Source organism: Malaclemys terrapin, chromosome 25 (assembly GCF_027887155.1).
Source record: "Malaclemys terrapin pileata isolate rMalTer1 chromosome 25, rMalTer1.hap1, whole genome shotgun sequence".
Taxonomy (NCBI): domain Eukaryota; kingdom Metazoa; phylum Chordata; order Testudines; family Emydidae; genus Malaclemys; species Malaclemys terrapin.
In genome coordinates, this window is record NC_071529.1 from 5,055,028 (window position 1) to 5,067,910 (window position 12,883).

The following is a 12,883-nucleotide window of genomic DNA, read 5'->3' on the forward strand; positions in this document are numbered from 1 at the left end:
CTTAGCTGTTCTCCACTCTCCCTAGCTTAGTTTGTTGTATCACAGTTATAGTTATAGTTATAGTTCTAGTGTTTATAGTTAAATAGTTAAATAGTTTAAAAGTTGTTCTAGTTGTTCTAAGTAGTTCAGGGGATTAAGGGGGTCGTCTCCCCCTTTCTCCCCCGGCCGCGGGGCCGGGCTCATGCCCAACGCTCCCGGCTTCAAGCAGTGCGCCTCCTGCGCTAAGCCTATGCCCATGAGCGACCCGCACGACTCCTGTCTGAAGTGCCTGGGAGAGTCCCATCAAACAGACAAGTGCAAGATCTGTAAGGCCTTCAGACCAAGGACCAAGAAGGAGCGGGACTTTCGGCTCCGGCAACTCCTGATGGAGGCGGCACTTAGTCCGGACGCTCCATCTACAAGTCAGGCCCCGGCACCTAGCACCTCGGTGCGCAGGTGCCCCGGCGGCACCGGCTATGACGACCATGCGAGTGGCGTCAGACAAGCCTCCCCGGCACCGGACCTCGTTGGCACCGCAAGCAGTGCCTCGGCGCCGGTCATTATCCCCGGGGCATAAAAAAGCCCATAAGACGGGGACATCCGTGCCGAAGACGCCGGCTCCCCCAGTGCCGGGGGTAGAGCCGCGTCCGCCGGTGGAGCACCGGAAACAGGTGCCTCCAGCACAGTCGACTCCGGCGCCGAGGCCGTTGAGTCCGGTGCAGATAGCGTCTCCACCGAGACCGGCGGTGATACAGTGCCTCCCGTTGACTCCAGAGACCTTCGCGGCGGCGAGAGACTTAATAGCTCTCACGGAGCCGGCACCGCCTCAACCACCGGCACCGACTGCACCGTTGACTCGCCCGGTCCAGTCGAGGGGGAAACCTGCCTTGATGCGCCCTCCATCGCAAGGGCTGGAACCTCGGCACCGATCCAGGTCCCGAAGCAGGTCCCCACGCCGCTCGCAGTCCCGGCACCGAATATCGCCTCGGCACCGGTCGTACTCGCGGCCAAGATCTTCTTCGCGGCACCGCTCTACGTCTCGGCACCGCTATGATCGTCGGCACCGATCAACGTCGAGACGTAGTTCTCGGCACCGCTACGGTCGACGCTCGACGTCGAGAGGCCGCTCCCGGCACCGGGCATACTCCAGGTCCTCGTCGAGGTCCAGATCCGACTCCCGGCACCGACGAGGTCATCGGCACCGGTCGCGGTCCCGGCACCGATCGCCGGCACCGCGTAGAGATAGATCATCTCCGGACCGGCACCGTGTGGCACCGCAGCCAATCGGAATCGTCTCGACGCTCTCGGCACCGCCGTGGCTATCGAGATCGGAGTCCCACTCCTCGGAGGACCTCTCGAGATCGGCATACCCCCCTCAGGGGCAAGCCGAGGAACAGGACTTGGGCCATTGGCAGGAGATGGCAGAGGACCATTCTCATGGCCCATCTCACTGGTCGTTTTGGACCCCGTGGGCGTACCATCAGGCGCAAGGGGCTCCAATTGCTTCGACCTCTCGCTCCGGTCACTCCATCAGAGGGGCCCCGGAGTCCACCATTTCGCGGCCTCCGCCAGGGGGCATGGAGGCTTCTGTGTCCGCACCACCTGACGCCCTGGACCCAGGCGCAGGTGATGCTCCAGCCCAGGAACAGAGAGACCAGGACCAGCCCTTGGATCCTGTTCCACCGGAGGCATCTTCCTCTTCTTCTCTGGATGAGGCAGTGGCGGGCACATCGTGCACAGGCCCACCTCCAATAGATCTTCGGGCTCACCAGGATCTTCTGCGCAGGATGGCCCGTAATATGGACCTGCAGGCGGAGGAGATAGTGGAGGTGCACGACCCGATCGTGAATATCCTTGGAGCGGATGCCCCATCGAGGGTAGCGTTACCCCTGATCCGCACGATACAAATCAATGCGGATACGATATGGCAAACTCCTGCCTCTATCCCACCCACAGCGAGAGGGGTGGAAAGGAAGTACTTTGTCCCATCTAAGGACTATGGGTACTTGTATACCCACCCCCAACCGTGTTCACTGGTGGTGGAATCAGTGAACGCACGAGAGCGCCACGGCCAGCAGGCTGCAGCGCCTAAATCAAAAGAGGCTAAGCGGCTCGATTTGTTTGGCCGTAAGGTATACTCAGCCGGAGGGCTACAACTTAGAGCGGCAAACCAACAGGCGCTACTGAGCCGCTACAATTTCAACTCCTGGAACTCTATGGGGAAGTTTAAGGAGTTGATTCCCCAAGAGTCCAGGGAAGAGTTTGGGGCCATGGTAGAGGAGGGCAAGAAGGTGGCTCGGACCTCCTTACAGGCCTCCTTGGACATAGCAGACTCAGCTTGCGAGGACCCTGGCTTCGGGTATCGCTATGCGCAGGATCTCCTGGCTTCAGGTTTCGGGTTTGCCTCCGGAGCTGCAGCAAACCCTACAGGATCTGCCCTTTGAGGGACATGGATTGTTCTCGGACAAGACGGACTCTCGCCTGCAGAGCCTCAAGGACTCGAGAACAATCATGCGCTCCCTGGGGATGCATGTTGTGGGCCCTCAGCGCAGACCATTTAGGCCGCAGCCTCAGCGCTTCTACCCCCCCCCCCCCCGCCTCGTCAGAGACAAGACTCGGCCCGGGGGCGAGGTGGTAGGAGAAGGTGGACCGGCCCTCAACCCGGTCAGAACCAGGGGCCACCAAGACCACCTTCAGGTCCTAGACAGAACTTTTGAAGGTGCGGTCGAGGACGGCGCCCCAGTCATCCCCCAGGATCCAGCCCCCTCCTTTCAGGATCGTCTCTCCCACTTCCACCGCGCTTGGTCCCTTATAACTTCGGACTGTTGGGTCCTCCGCACGGTGGAGAGGGGATACGCTATCCAGTTTTCTTCTATCCCCCCCTCCCACCCCCCTTCCCCGTCCCTCTTCAGGGACCCTTCTCACGAGCAACTTCTTATACAGGAGGTTTCTACGCTCCTGGCCATGGGGGCCATAGAGGAGGTTCCGATAGAGTTAAGGGGCAGGGGATTTTATTCCCGTTACTTCCTGATCCCCAAGTCCAAAGGAGGTCTGCGGCCCATCTTGGACTTGCGCGGACTCAACAAATTCGTAGTAAAGTTGAAGTTCCGCATGGTCTCTCTGGGGGCCATTATCCCTTCCCTCAATCCTGGAGACTGGTTCGCCGCCCTCGACATGAAAGACGCATACTTTCACATCTCAATTTACCCACCTCACAGACGCTTCCTGCGATTCGTGGTAAACGCGGTGCACTACCAATTTGCAGTCCTTCCCTTCGGCCTATCCTCGGCCCCAAGAGTGTTCACGAAATGTATGGCTGTCGTGGCAGCGTACCTTCGTCGGCAAGGGATACAGGTGTTCCCGTACCTAGACGACTGGCTGGTACGCGGTCGCACCAAGGAGCAAGTTCAAGCTCACGTCCACATAATAGTGCACACATTCAACGAGTTGGGCATCCTACTCAACAAGGACAAATCCACTCTAGAACCTACCCAGAGAATAGAATTCATAGGCGCAGTTCTAGACTCCAGACGTGCACAAGCCATCCTGCCAGACAACCGATTTGGCACCATCACGAGCCTCATTCAAGGGCTCCAGACGTTCCCAACTACCACGGTGAGGTCGTGCCTTACCCTGCTGGGTCACATGGCTTCCTGCACGTACGTAACCAGGCATGCCAGACTTCGGCTTCGCCCACTCCAGACCTGGGTGTCGTCAATATATCGACCACATCGGGACAGCCTGAACATGGTGGTCACGGTCCCGATCTCGGTCCTGACCTCCCTCACCTGGTGGCTAGATCACAATGTGGTCTGCGAGGGGATGCCATTTCACGCCCCACAACCCTCTCTGCACCTGGTCACAGACGCTTCATCTCTGGGTTGGGGCACCCATCTCAACGAACACCATACCCAGGGCCTGTGGACTGCACCCCAGCTAGCCCTGCACATCAATGTTCGGGAACTGATGGCGGTGCGCCTGGCGTGCCAGGCATTTCTCAACCTCCTACGTGGCCGATGTGTGTTAGTTCTCATCGACAACACCACGGCCATGTTTTACATCAACAAGCAAGGAGGAGCACGTTCGTCAATTCTATGCCAAGAGGCCATTCGCCTGTGGGACTTCTGCATCGCCCACTCAATCCATCTCACGGCGTCGTTCCTCCCTGGAGTCCAGAACACTCTAGCGGACCGACTCAGCAGGTCCTTCCAGACGCACGAGTGGTCTATCCGTCCGGACATCATACATTCCATCTTCCAAAAGTGGGGGTTTCCCCAGATAGACCTGTTTGCATCTCGAGACAACAGGAAGTGCCACGTGTTCTGCTCCCTACAAGGTCGAGCTCCGGGCTCCCTCTCGGATGCGTTTCTCCTTCCCTGGAAAGACCACCTGTTTTATGCCTTCCCTCCGTTTCCTCTGGTCCACAAGGTACTGCTCAAATTGCGCAGAGACCAGGCACAGGTAATTCTGGTCGCTCCAGCGTGGCCGAGACAACATTGGTACACCACACTGTTGGAACTCTCGGTTCAGACACCGATCCCGCTTCCGTTGTGTCCGGATCTCATCTCTCAGGACCACGGCCGGCTGCGTCACCCCGACCTGCAATCACTCCACCTCACGGCGTGGCTGCTCCATGGTTCACCCAGGCAGAGCAGCAATGCTCGCACTCTGTCCAACAGATTCTGCTGAGCAGTAGGAAGCCCTCAACACGCACCACGTACCTGGCCAAGTGGAAGCGGTTCTCCTGTTGGTGCGAACAACGAGCCATGTCCCCGTTGCAGGCACCCATTCCTCTCATTTTGGAATATCTCCTCTCCCTAAAACAGCAGGGGTTGGCGATATCTTCAATTAGAGTTCACCTGGCCGCTATATCGGCCTTTCACCCAGGGGAACTCGCGTCCTCGGTATTCTCTAACCCGATGGTCGTTAGATTCCTCAAGGGCTTAGACCGGATGTACCCACAACAACGTCAGCCCGTTCAGACGTGGGACCTCAACCTGGTTCTCTCCAAGCTCACAGGTCCTCCATTCGAGCCACTGGCCACCTGTTCTCTTTTGTACCTATCCTGGAAGACAGCCTTCCTTGTAGCCATCACCTCAGCAAGGCGCGTTTCTGAACTCAGGGCGCTTACATCCGAGCCCCCTTATACAGTTTTCCATAAGGATAAAGTGCAGCTTCGTCCACATCCTGCCTTTCTCCCTAAGATGGTTTCTCCTTTTCATATCAACCAGGACATCTTTCTCCCGGTCTTTCATCCCAAACCACATGCCACTCGCCAGGATCAACGTTTGCATTCCCTGGACGTACGAAGGGCCCTGGCCTTCTATATTGACCGCACAAAGCACTTTAGAAAGACGACGCAACTCTTCGTTGCAGTGGCCGACCGAATGAAAGGCTCACCGGTCTCCTCACAACGCCTATCCTCCTGGATTACGTCTTGCATCCGGACTTGCTATGACCTGGCAGGTGTCTCAGCACCGCACCTCACCGCTCACTCCACGAGGGCCCAGGCTTCCTCGACGGCTTTCCTGGCACAAGTTCCGATCCAGGACATTTGTAGAGCAGCGGTTTGGTCATCAGTCCACACATTTACAGCTCACTATGCACTAGTGCAGCAGTCCAGAGACGATGCTGCTTTCGGATCAGCGGTTTTGCACACAGCAATGTCTCACTCCGACCCCACCACCTAAGTTGGGCTTGGGAGTCACCTAATGGAATGGATATGAGCAAGCACTCGAAGAAGAAAAGACGGTTACTCACCGTTGTAACTGTTGTTCTTCGAGATGTGTTGCTCATATCCATTCCAAACCCGCCCCCCGTCCCCACTGTCGGAGTAGCCGGCAAGAAGGAACTGAGGGGGCGCCGGGTCGGCTGGGGTATATATTCAGCGCCATGAAGGCGCCACTCTAGGGGGCTCCACAGCCGACCCGCCGGTGTTGCTAGGGTAGAAAATCTTCCGACGATCGTGCACGCGGCGCGCGCACACCTAATGGAATGGATATGAGCAACACATCTCGAAGAACAACAGTTACAACGGTGAGTAACCGTCTTTTTTGATGCCTATCCAATGCCGAGAGTGGATGAACTGTTAGAGCGCCTCGGGGGAGCCAAGTACCTGTCAACTTTAGATTTGACTAAAGGATATTGGCAGATTCCACTGACGCCAAACTCCCGAGCGAAGACGGCCTTCCCTACGCCTTTCGGCCTCTTCCAGTTCGTAACCATGCCGTTCGGCTTGCACGGAGCCGCAGCCACGTTCCAACGCCTGATGAACAAGGTCCTCCAGCCCCACGACCAATACGCGGCGGCGTACATAGATGATATCGTGGTTTATAGCCTTGACTGGGAGAGCCATTTACACCACCTGGCAGCGGTGCTACAAGCCCTCAGAGCGGCCGGCCTAACAGCTAACCCGGCGAAATGTCACTTAGGCCAAGAAGAAGTGACCTACCTGGGATACACGGTAGGAGGGGGGAAACTAACACCCCTGATTAGCAAGGTACGAGCCCTCAGAGATGTACCCACCCCCACGACGAAGAAACAAGTGCGTCAGTTTTTGGGATTAGCTGGGTACTATCGTCGTTTTGTACCAGACTTCGCATCTAGAGCCGCCCCCCTGTCAGACCTAACGAAGAACTCCCAACCTCGACGGGTACAGTGGACTACGCAATGCGAGTGAGCCTTTAACACGCTCAAGGAACGGCTCACTCAAGAACCAGTACTACGACACCCCGACTTCACGAAGGAGTTTATACTACAAACAGACGCTTCGGAAGTCGGCCTAGGTGCAGTACTCTCCCAGGAAGTAGACGGGGAGGAACACCCAGTACTGTATTTAAGTCGGAAGCTGTTCCCCCGAGAAAGGCACTTCTCAACAATAGAGAAAGAGGCCCTGGCGGTACGGTGGGCTATCGACGCCCTCCGTTACTATCTGCTAGGGAATAGTTTTAAATTAATCACAGATCACGCCCCTTTGCGATGGATCCACAGCATGAAAGACACGAACGCTAGAATTATGCGGTGGTACCTTGCCCTCCAGCCTTACGACTTCCAGGTGCTACACCGACCGGGTAAGGCCCATACTAACGCCGATTTCTTCTCCAGGCTAGGGGAGGAGGGCGAAGAACCGGGTCAAGGAGGGGGATCCTTAGCGCAGGGGGTGGTCTGCGAGGGGGCAGTTAAGCTCCCATCCAACTGCCGAGGCCCTAAACAGTTAGCCCTGACGGCAGAGGATCCGTCACGCTCGTACGGGGTGTGTCCCAAATGCACAGAGAGTGCGAGAGGAGGGAGCATACCCCAGCCTAGGCAGACGGCCGTGGGAGGAGAACCCTTGCGGGAAGCCCTGGTGGAGGACCAGCCCACACTCCTGGAACCGCCAAGGACTGCGACTTCTCCAGGTCGAGAGGGAGCCTCACTGTGGGAGGGACCAGCCGAGGCGGTGAACCACGAGACCCGTGGAGACTCAGGAGACCCGTGGGACACTCCAGCAGCGGAACAGATAGGAGGCAGCTTAAGGGAAGAGACGGACTGGTACGTCGGACCCGGTAAGCCTCAGCGTGTTTCGGTGGGACCCCCCCGCTGAGACGGTGGATAAGCCGGGTTGCCCGTCGGCAAAGACTAATTTCCGGGACTTTGGGGCCAGTAGGCCATAAGGCCCAGTGACAAGGGCTAAGTTTCTAGACTTTGAGCCGGTAAGCCGAGCCACTGCGGGACAAAGGTTGCTTTCCATGCTCTAGGCCATTAGGCCGGTTAGGATACCCCCCCCCCCCGGGAGGGTTCTTAAGGGGGAGGGTGTGTGGTGGGGCGATTACCCCACACCTAGAGAGACTGGGCTGCGGCAGGCCTAGGCGCCTGCGTAGACGCGCGGCCAATCAGGGAAGGGCTTACAGAGGGCCAATCAGAAGGCAGATTGTAGCCAGCCAATCAGGGCCCGGCTTAGCCATATAAAAGGCTGCCCAGAGCAGGAGCAGTCAGTCTGTCCCAGGCCTTCAGAGGGGAAGGTCTGTCTCCAGAGCTGGGAGGCCAGCACCTCGGACAGCGCAGTGCAGGCCAGCCTGAGAGTGGGAGAAGGCCCTACTCCATAGCCTGCTAGGCGGCAGGCCTGGGAGGAGGAGGCCTAGCGTAGCGAAGGGCTGTTGGGGAAGCGGTCCAGAGGGATAGTCAGAGGAGTAAGGAGAAGGAAGACAGTGAGACTGTCACACGAGGGCCTCTGGACCGGGACTCAGAGTAGTGGGCGGGCCTGAGTCCCCCCCCTCCCCTTTTTCCCCCTTTTGTTTGCTGTGCTACCACACGCACAGCCACAGGCTGCAGGGAGCGGCCGGTCAGAACCACACCAGATCCTAGCCGGTAAGGATTGGACTCGAAGGTGTGGGGCTGTTGTTTATCCCCTCTCCCCCCGGAAGGGGGTGTGATTGGACAAAGGGACACTGTCGGAGGGCAGTGCTCCGGAAGAGGACGCCGACGTCGGGAGCAACGCAAGTCCGTGCACCCCACAGAGGCGAGACGACAGGCGGAACGCCACCCAAAGAGGGCGCTCTACTGGCGCAAAACTAATTCCCCGAAGCGGCCAGGAGGAGGCGCCACAGCGGTGAGCCACCGACCCTGTCACACCCACATACCTAAGATCACAACAGGCATTCCTGGCAGTGCATTAAAGCAGTGGTTCTCAGCCAGGGCTCCGTGTACCCCTGGGAGTACGCAGAAGTCTTCCAGAGGGTACATCAACTCATCTAGATATTTGCCTAGTTTTACAAAAGGCTACATAAAAAGCAGTAACGAAGTCAGTACAAACTACAATTTCATCCAGACAATGACTTGTTTGTACTGCTCTATATTCTATACACTGAAATGTAAGTACGATACGTCTATTCCAATGGATTTATTTTATAATTATATGGTAAAAAGGAGAAAGTCAGTAATTTTTCAATAATAGCGCACTGTGACACTTTTGCATTTTTATGTCTGATTTTGTAAGCGAGTAGGTTTTAAGAGAGGTGTAACTTGGGGGTACACAAGACAAATCAGACTCCTGAAAGGGATAGTTGTCTGGAAAGATTGAGAGGCACTGCATTAAAATATCTTTTAGCAACCACCTCTCTGCTGTATCTCTATGCAATGGAAGCTCTGTAGCCAGTCCATATCTGGTACAGAAGCCTGACTGGCGAGAAGAAGCCCTGCAACCCGCCGTGCACAAAGTGTGTACATGACACAGGGCAGGTCTACATTACGGCAGGGATCGATGCTCTGAGATCGATCCACTGGCGGTCGATTTAGCGGGACTAGCAAAGACCCACCAAATCGACTGCAGTCTGAAAAGTGTTTTCAAACCCTTGGAGGATGAAAGATACCTGAGGAATGTACATCATCCTCACAGCAATTCACAGCGCCCCCCTCTGGCAGCCAGCAGCAGGCCACGTGCCCCCCCCTCCCCAGTCACACTCACCTGGCCTGTCAGTTCTACGCACAGATCCCCACCTTGGTTGGTATCAGAATAAAACATGGAGTAATGTTGCCGACAAAGGCTGGCCTGGACCCTCCCCAGGACTGGCTTCCCGTAGGTGTATCTGTTTATCAGAGGGGAGAAAGAGGGTAAGAGGGAGGTGAGGGGGCCGATGCTACTGGGGGGCTCCCCTGCTGGGGTGTCTGGTGGTTTGGATGGGAGTGTGAGCCCTGGGGCAGAGCCGGGGGGGCGGGTGGGGGAGGGGGAGGCAGGACCAGGATGGTGCCAGGCCCCCCTTTATTGCCGCGGCAGGGCTGGTTTCATACTCACCGGCCGCAGACTTGCAGCAGGATCGTCTCATCCAGCACCATCACCACGGGGGGCAGCTCAAGGGTCACGTCACACTTGGGCAGCACTGGGGGGCAGAGAGGGATGGGGTGAAACAGACCCGCAGCCCCAGCTCGGGGATTTAGTTGAGACTCTTGTGATAGTTGGTGGCTCTGGGGTGTCTCCCCACCCCCTGCAGCATCTCACGGCCCCCTGCCTGAGTGGCGGCTCGGGGGCAGGGTGTCCGGGGGATTGGGGAGGAGTGGGGGGGGAAGGGAGCAGGGAGTGGTTGGGGGGCTTGGGGACAAGGTGACTGTGGGGAGGTGGCACAGGGGCTGCAGGCAGGTGGTGGGTGCGCTTTGGGACCCATCAGAGGTCACACCCAGCAGCGCTGACCTGAGGACTCCCCCAGGGCCCTAGGGCAGAGTGGGGCAGGGCTGGGACAGGGCAGGGAGACTGAATTCCCCCTCCCACAGGGCCTTATTGCAGGAGGAGTGGGCATGGGGTGGCTGAGGCCCAGGAGAACTTAGAGCTGGCCTGGGCCCCACTACACACTGTATTCCTCCACGCTGAACGAGTGCCACGTCCTCTGCACGTTGATGGCGTACGTCCCCAGGGCCAGCTCTGCAGACAGTGGGAGGGACAGATCCACGATGCCCTGCTGCGGAGTCACATCTCGCCACTGGGCGATGCGGTTCCCGCTGGGATCCTGGCACATGGACACGCCCTGCTCAGCTGCTGCCCCCACACACGGCTCGTCGCTGGCAGCCCCCGAGTGCCTCGTGCTACCGACGGGGGCTGGATCGACGGCCGGGGGCTCAAATCCTTCTCCTTAGCCTAGAGCAGGCACCGCTGGGCAGCCGCTGAGTAAGGGGCCCCTGCCACCACCCCTCAGCCGTGACCTGAGGGCACCGCCTCTGGGGGGAACAGGCTCCCGAGGGACACCCCATCTCCAGCCTGGACAAAGCCCAGGGAACTCGCCATAGGGACCGTTTCCATCTCAGTGCTAGGCCTCTGTGGGTATGTTCCCTTCCCCCCTCCCGTCACGCAGCCTCCCCAAACCTCCACCCCTCCCCTCTGCCCCTGCAGCTCCCAGAGACCCTCCCTCCTCCTCTGCCCTTACCCCATCAGGCTCCCAAGGGAGCTCCCTGCTGAGTTCCCTACTGGCCTGATCAAGTCACTACCTGACCCAGAGTTCGGGGGCTGGGAACATTCGGGGTAAGCGATTCAGGCAGGGATCCCAGGCAGGCCCAAACCCACCTGCCTCCCGGACAGACAACCCCAGACTCTGCAAACTCGGGGTGGGGAGGACGTAACCTGATGGCACAAATGTCTCCTCCCTGCCCCCCATGTGGTCCAGCCCAGAAACGCCCTGTGCTCTGGGACCCTTTGTATCCCCACAGCAGGGCAGAGGGGTCTAGGGCTGGATTGCTGGACACTGTGGTCACAGCCCAGACTCCTCTGGGATCCCCACGACTGAACACCCCCGGGTGCCCTTGGATGAGCCAGACAGGAAGAGGAGGATTCTGGAGAGGCACAGACTGACCTGCACGGTCACCAGGGGCAGCTGCAAAGCAAACAGACAGGAGATGGCTGGTTAGAGGGACAGGAAACACCCCCCACTGCCCACGGGTCTGTCTGTGACCTCCCCAGGGCCGGGGTGTCTCTGGGGCCATGGGGGCTCATGCGGACAGCAGTGGGGGTGACAGAGAGCAGGGACAGGAAGGGGAGCCCATGAGGCTGGAGCCCTCGCACCTCCCATGCCCCGCTCTGCAGTGGCGGATTCGGGGCAGTGGTTGGTTGGTCTGTGTGTGGAGGAGCAGGGCGAGATGCTGGGGTCTCTGCCAAGGGGCAGTCTGGGGGCCGGGGGTCTGCGTTGCAGCCAGTGGCCGGGCGAGGTGGCTGGGAGGGGAGCTGTGTTTACAGGATGCGAAAGGGGTTCTGTGGGCCGTACTGGAATTGTCATTTGGTGAAATGGGCTTGTGGCTGGGTCGGCCAAAGACGGGCCCATGTGATCTGTTCTTGCCCGTTAGGTTGGTTGGTTGTTCCACTCTGCAGTGGGACGCTCGGGCTGGGTGCCAACAGGGACGGAGTTAAAATTATTTCTGCAGCGTCCATTGTGCATTTCTGAACCTTCCCAATACCTGCTTGGTGACTGAGCTGGACGTAAATGATCGGGAAACTAGACTGTGCTTTCGAAACAACACGGACTGACCCGTTTTCAAACTGCTGACACCCTGTCATCCAATGCTACTGTTCTTGTACTGCACTGGATTGAAATGTGGCCTCACTTAGCTGCCTTCACGACAAGTTAACGCAGTTTTTCTCTGGGAATTTCTTATTCCAAAAGACCAACCCAGCTGAGCCAAATGATTGCTGGGAAATTCCAAAGACTAAACTAGACTGTAACTTGGTGTTAAAAGGGTCAGGAGATCTTAATGGAACTTTGCTCCCTTCTGTTTATGGCCACTTCTATCATCCAAATGAAAAGGAGCTGCCGGGGTCGCTGTCTGTGTCAGGGGGGTGGGGAGAAGTTAATTGGAGGCTGACACAAACAGGCACTCTCTGCTGTAAGGTCTGCGCGGATCGTTCAGCCTGCTGTGCGGGCGCCATGGGGCTGTTATGTTCCCATGCTGGGTGCATCGTCACACACAGATCCCTGGGACTTGTGCTGCGTTGTGAGTGGTATAACTCTCCATCTGTTCCTGACACTAATATCTAAAAGCCGGTGCTGACCCGAGACCGACCTCTTTCCTTGGGATGCTGATGCCAGGAGGGGCTTATGTTGATGCATCTGAGCCATGAAACTGCTTCTTGCTGGACCCACCTTCCCGGGGAGAAGGTGAAGAGCGAGGGTTACGCTACACAGGGTTAAACACTCCTGTCTGTCTCTCACTGGGAAGTTTCATGTTGTAGTGACACATCTAAGGCACATTGCCCTGGGCCCTACTCAGATAGGATGAAGGTGACACATCTAAGGCACATTGCCCTGGGCCCTACTCAGATAGGACGAAGGTGGTGCTAGAAAGTGGCAGCTGGTTTGTAGCTCCCCCTCACGCCCCCTATATCTTGCAACCACCCCATTGAGGGGCTGGGGCGCATCCAGCCATAGGGGGCAGAGGATGGACTCCTGTTGTC

General features: G+C 57.8%; 1 protein-coding gene across 1 annotated transcript in view; it reads right to left on the reverse strand.

The window, feature by feature from the left end:
- The window catches only part of LOC128829046 (alpha-2-macroglobulin-like protein 1), a 69,065-nt gene that overhangs the window by 54,888 nt on the left and 1,294 nt on the right, over positions 1-12,883 (reverse strand). Inside the window, 4 exon segments of the mRNA XM_054014165.1 lie at positions 9,422-9,542; positions 9,749-9,833; positions 10,301-10,454; positions 11,292-11,312. Coding sequence (XP_053870140.1) covers positions 9,422-9,542; positions 9,749-9,833; positions 10,301-10,454; positions 11,292-11,312 — 381 coding nt within the window.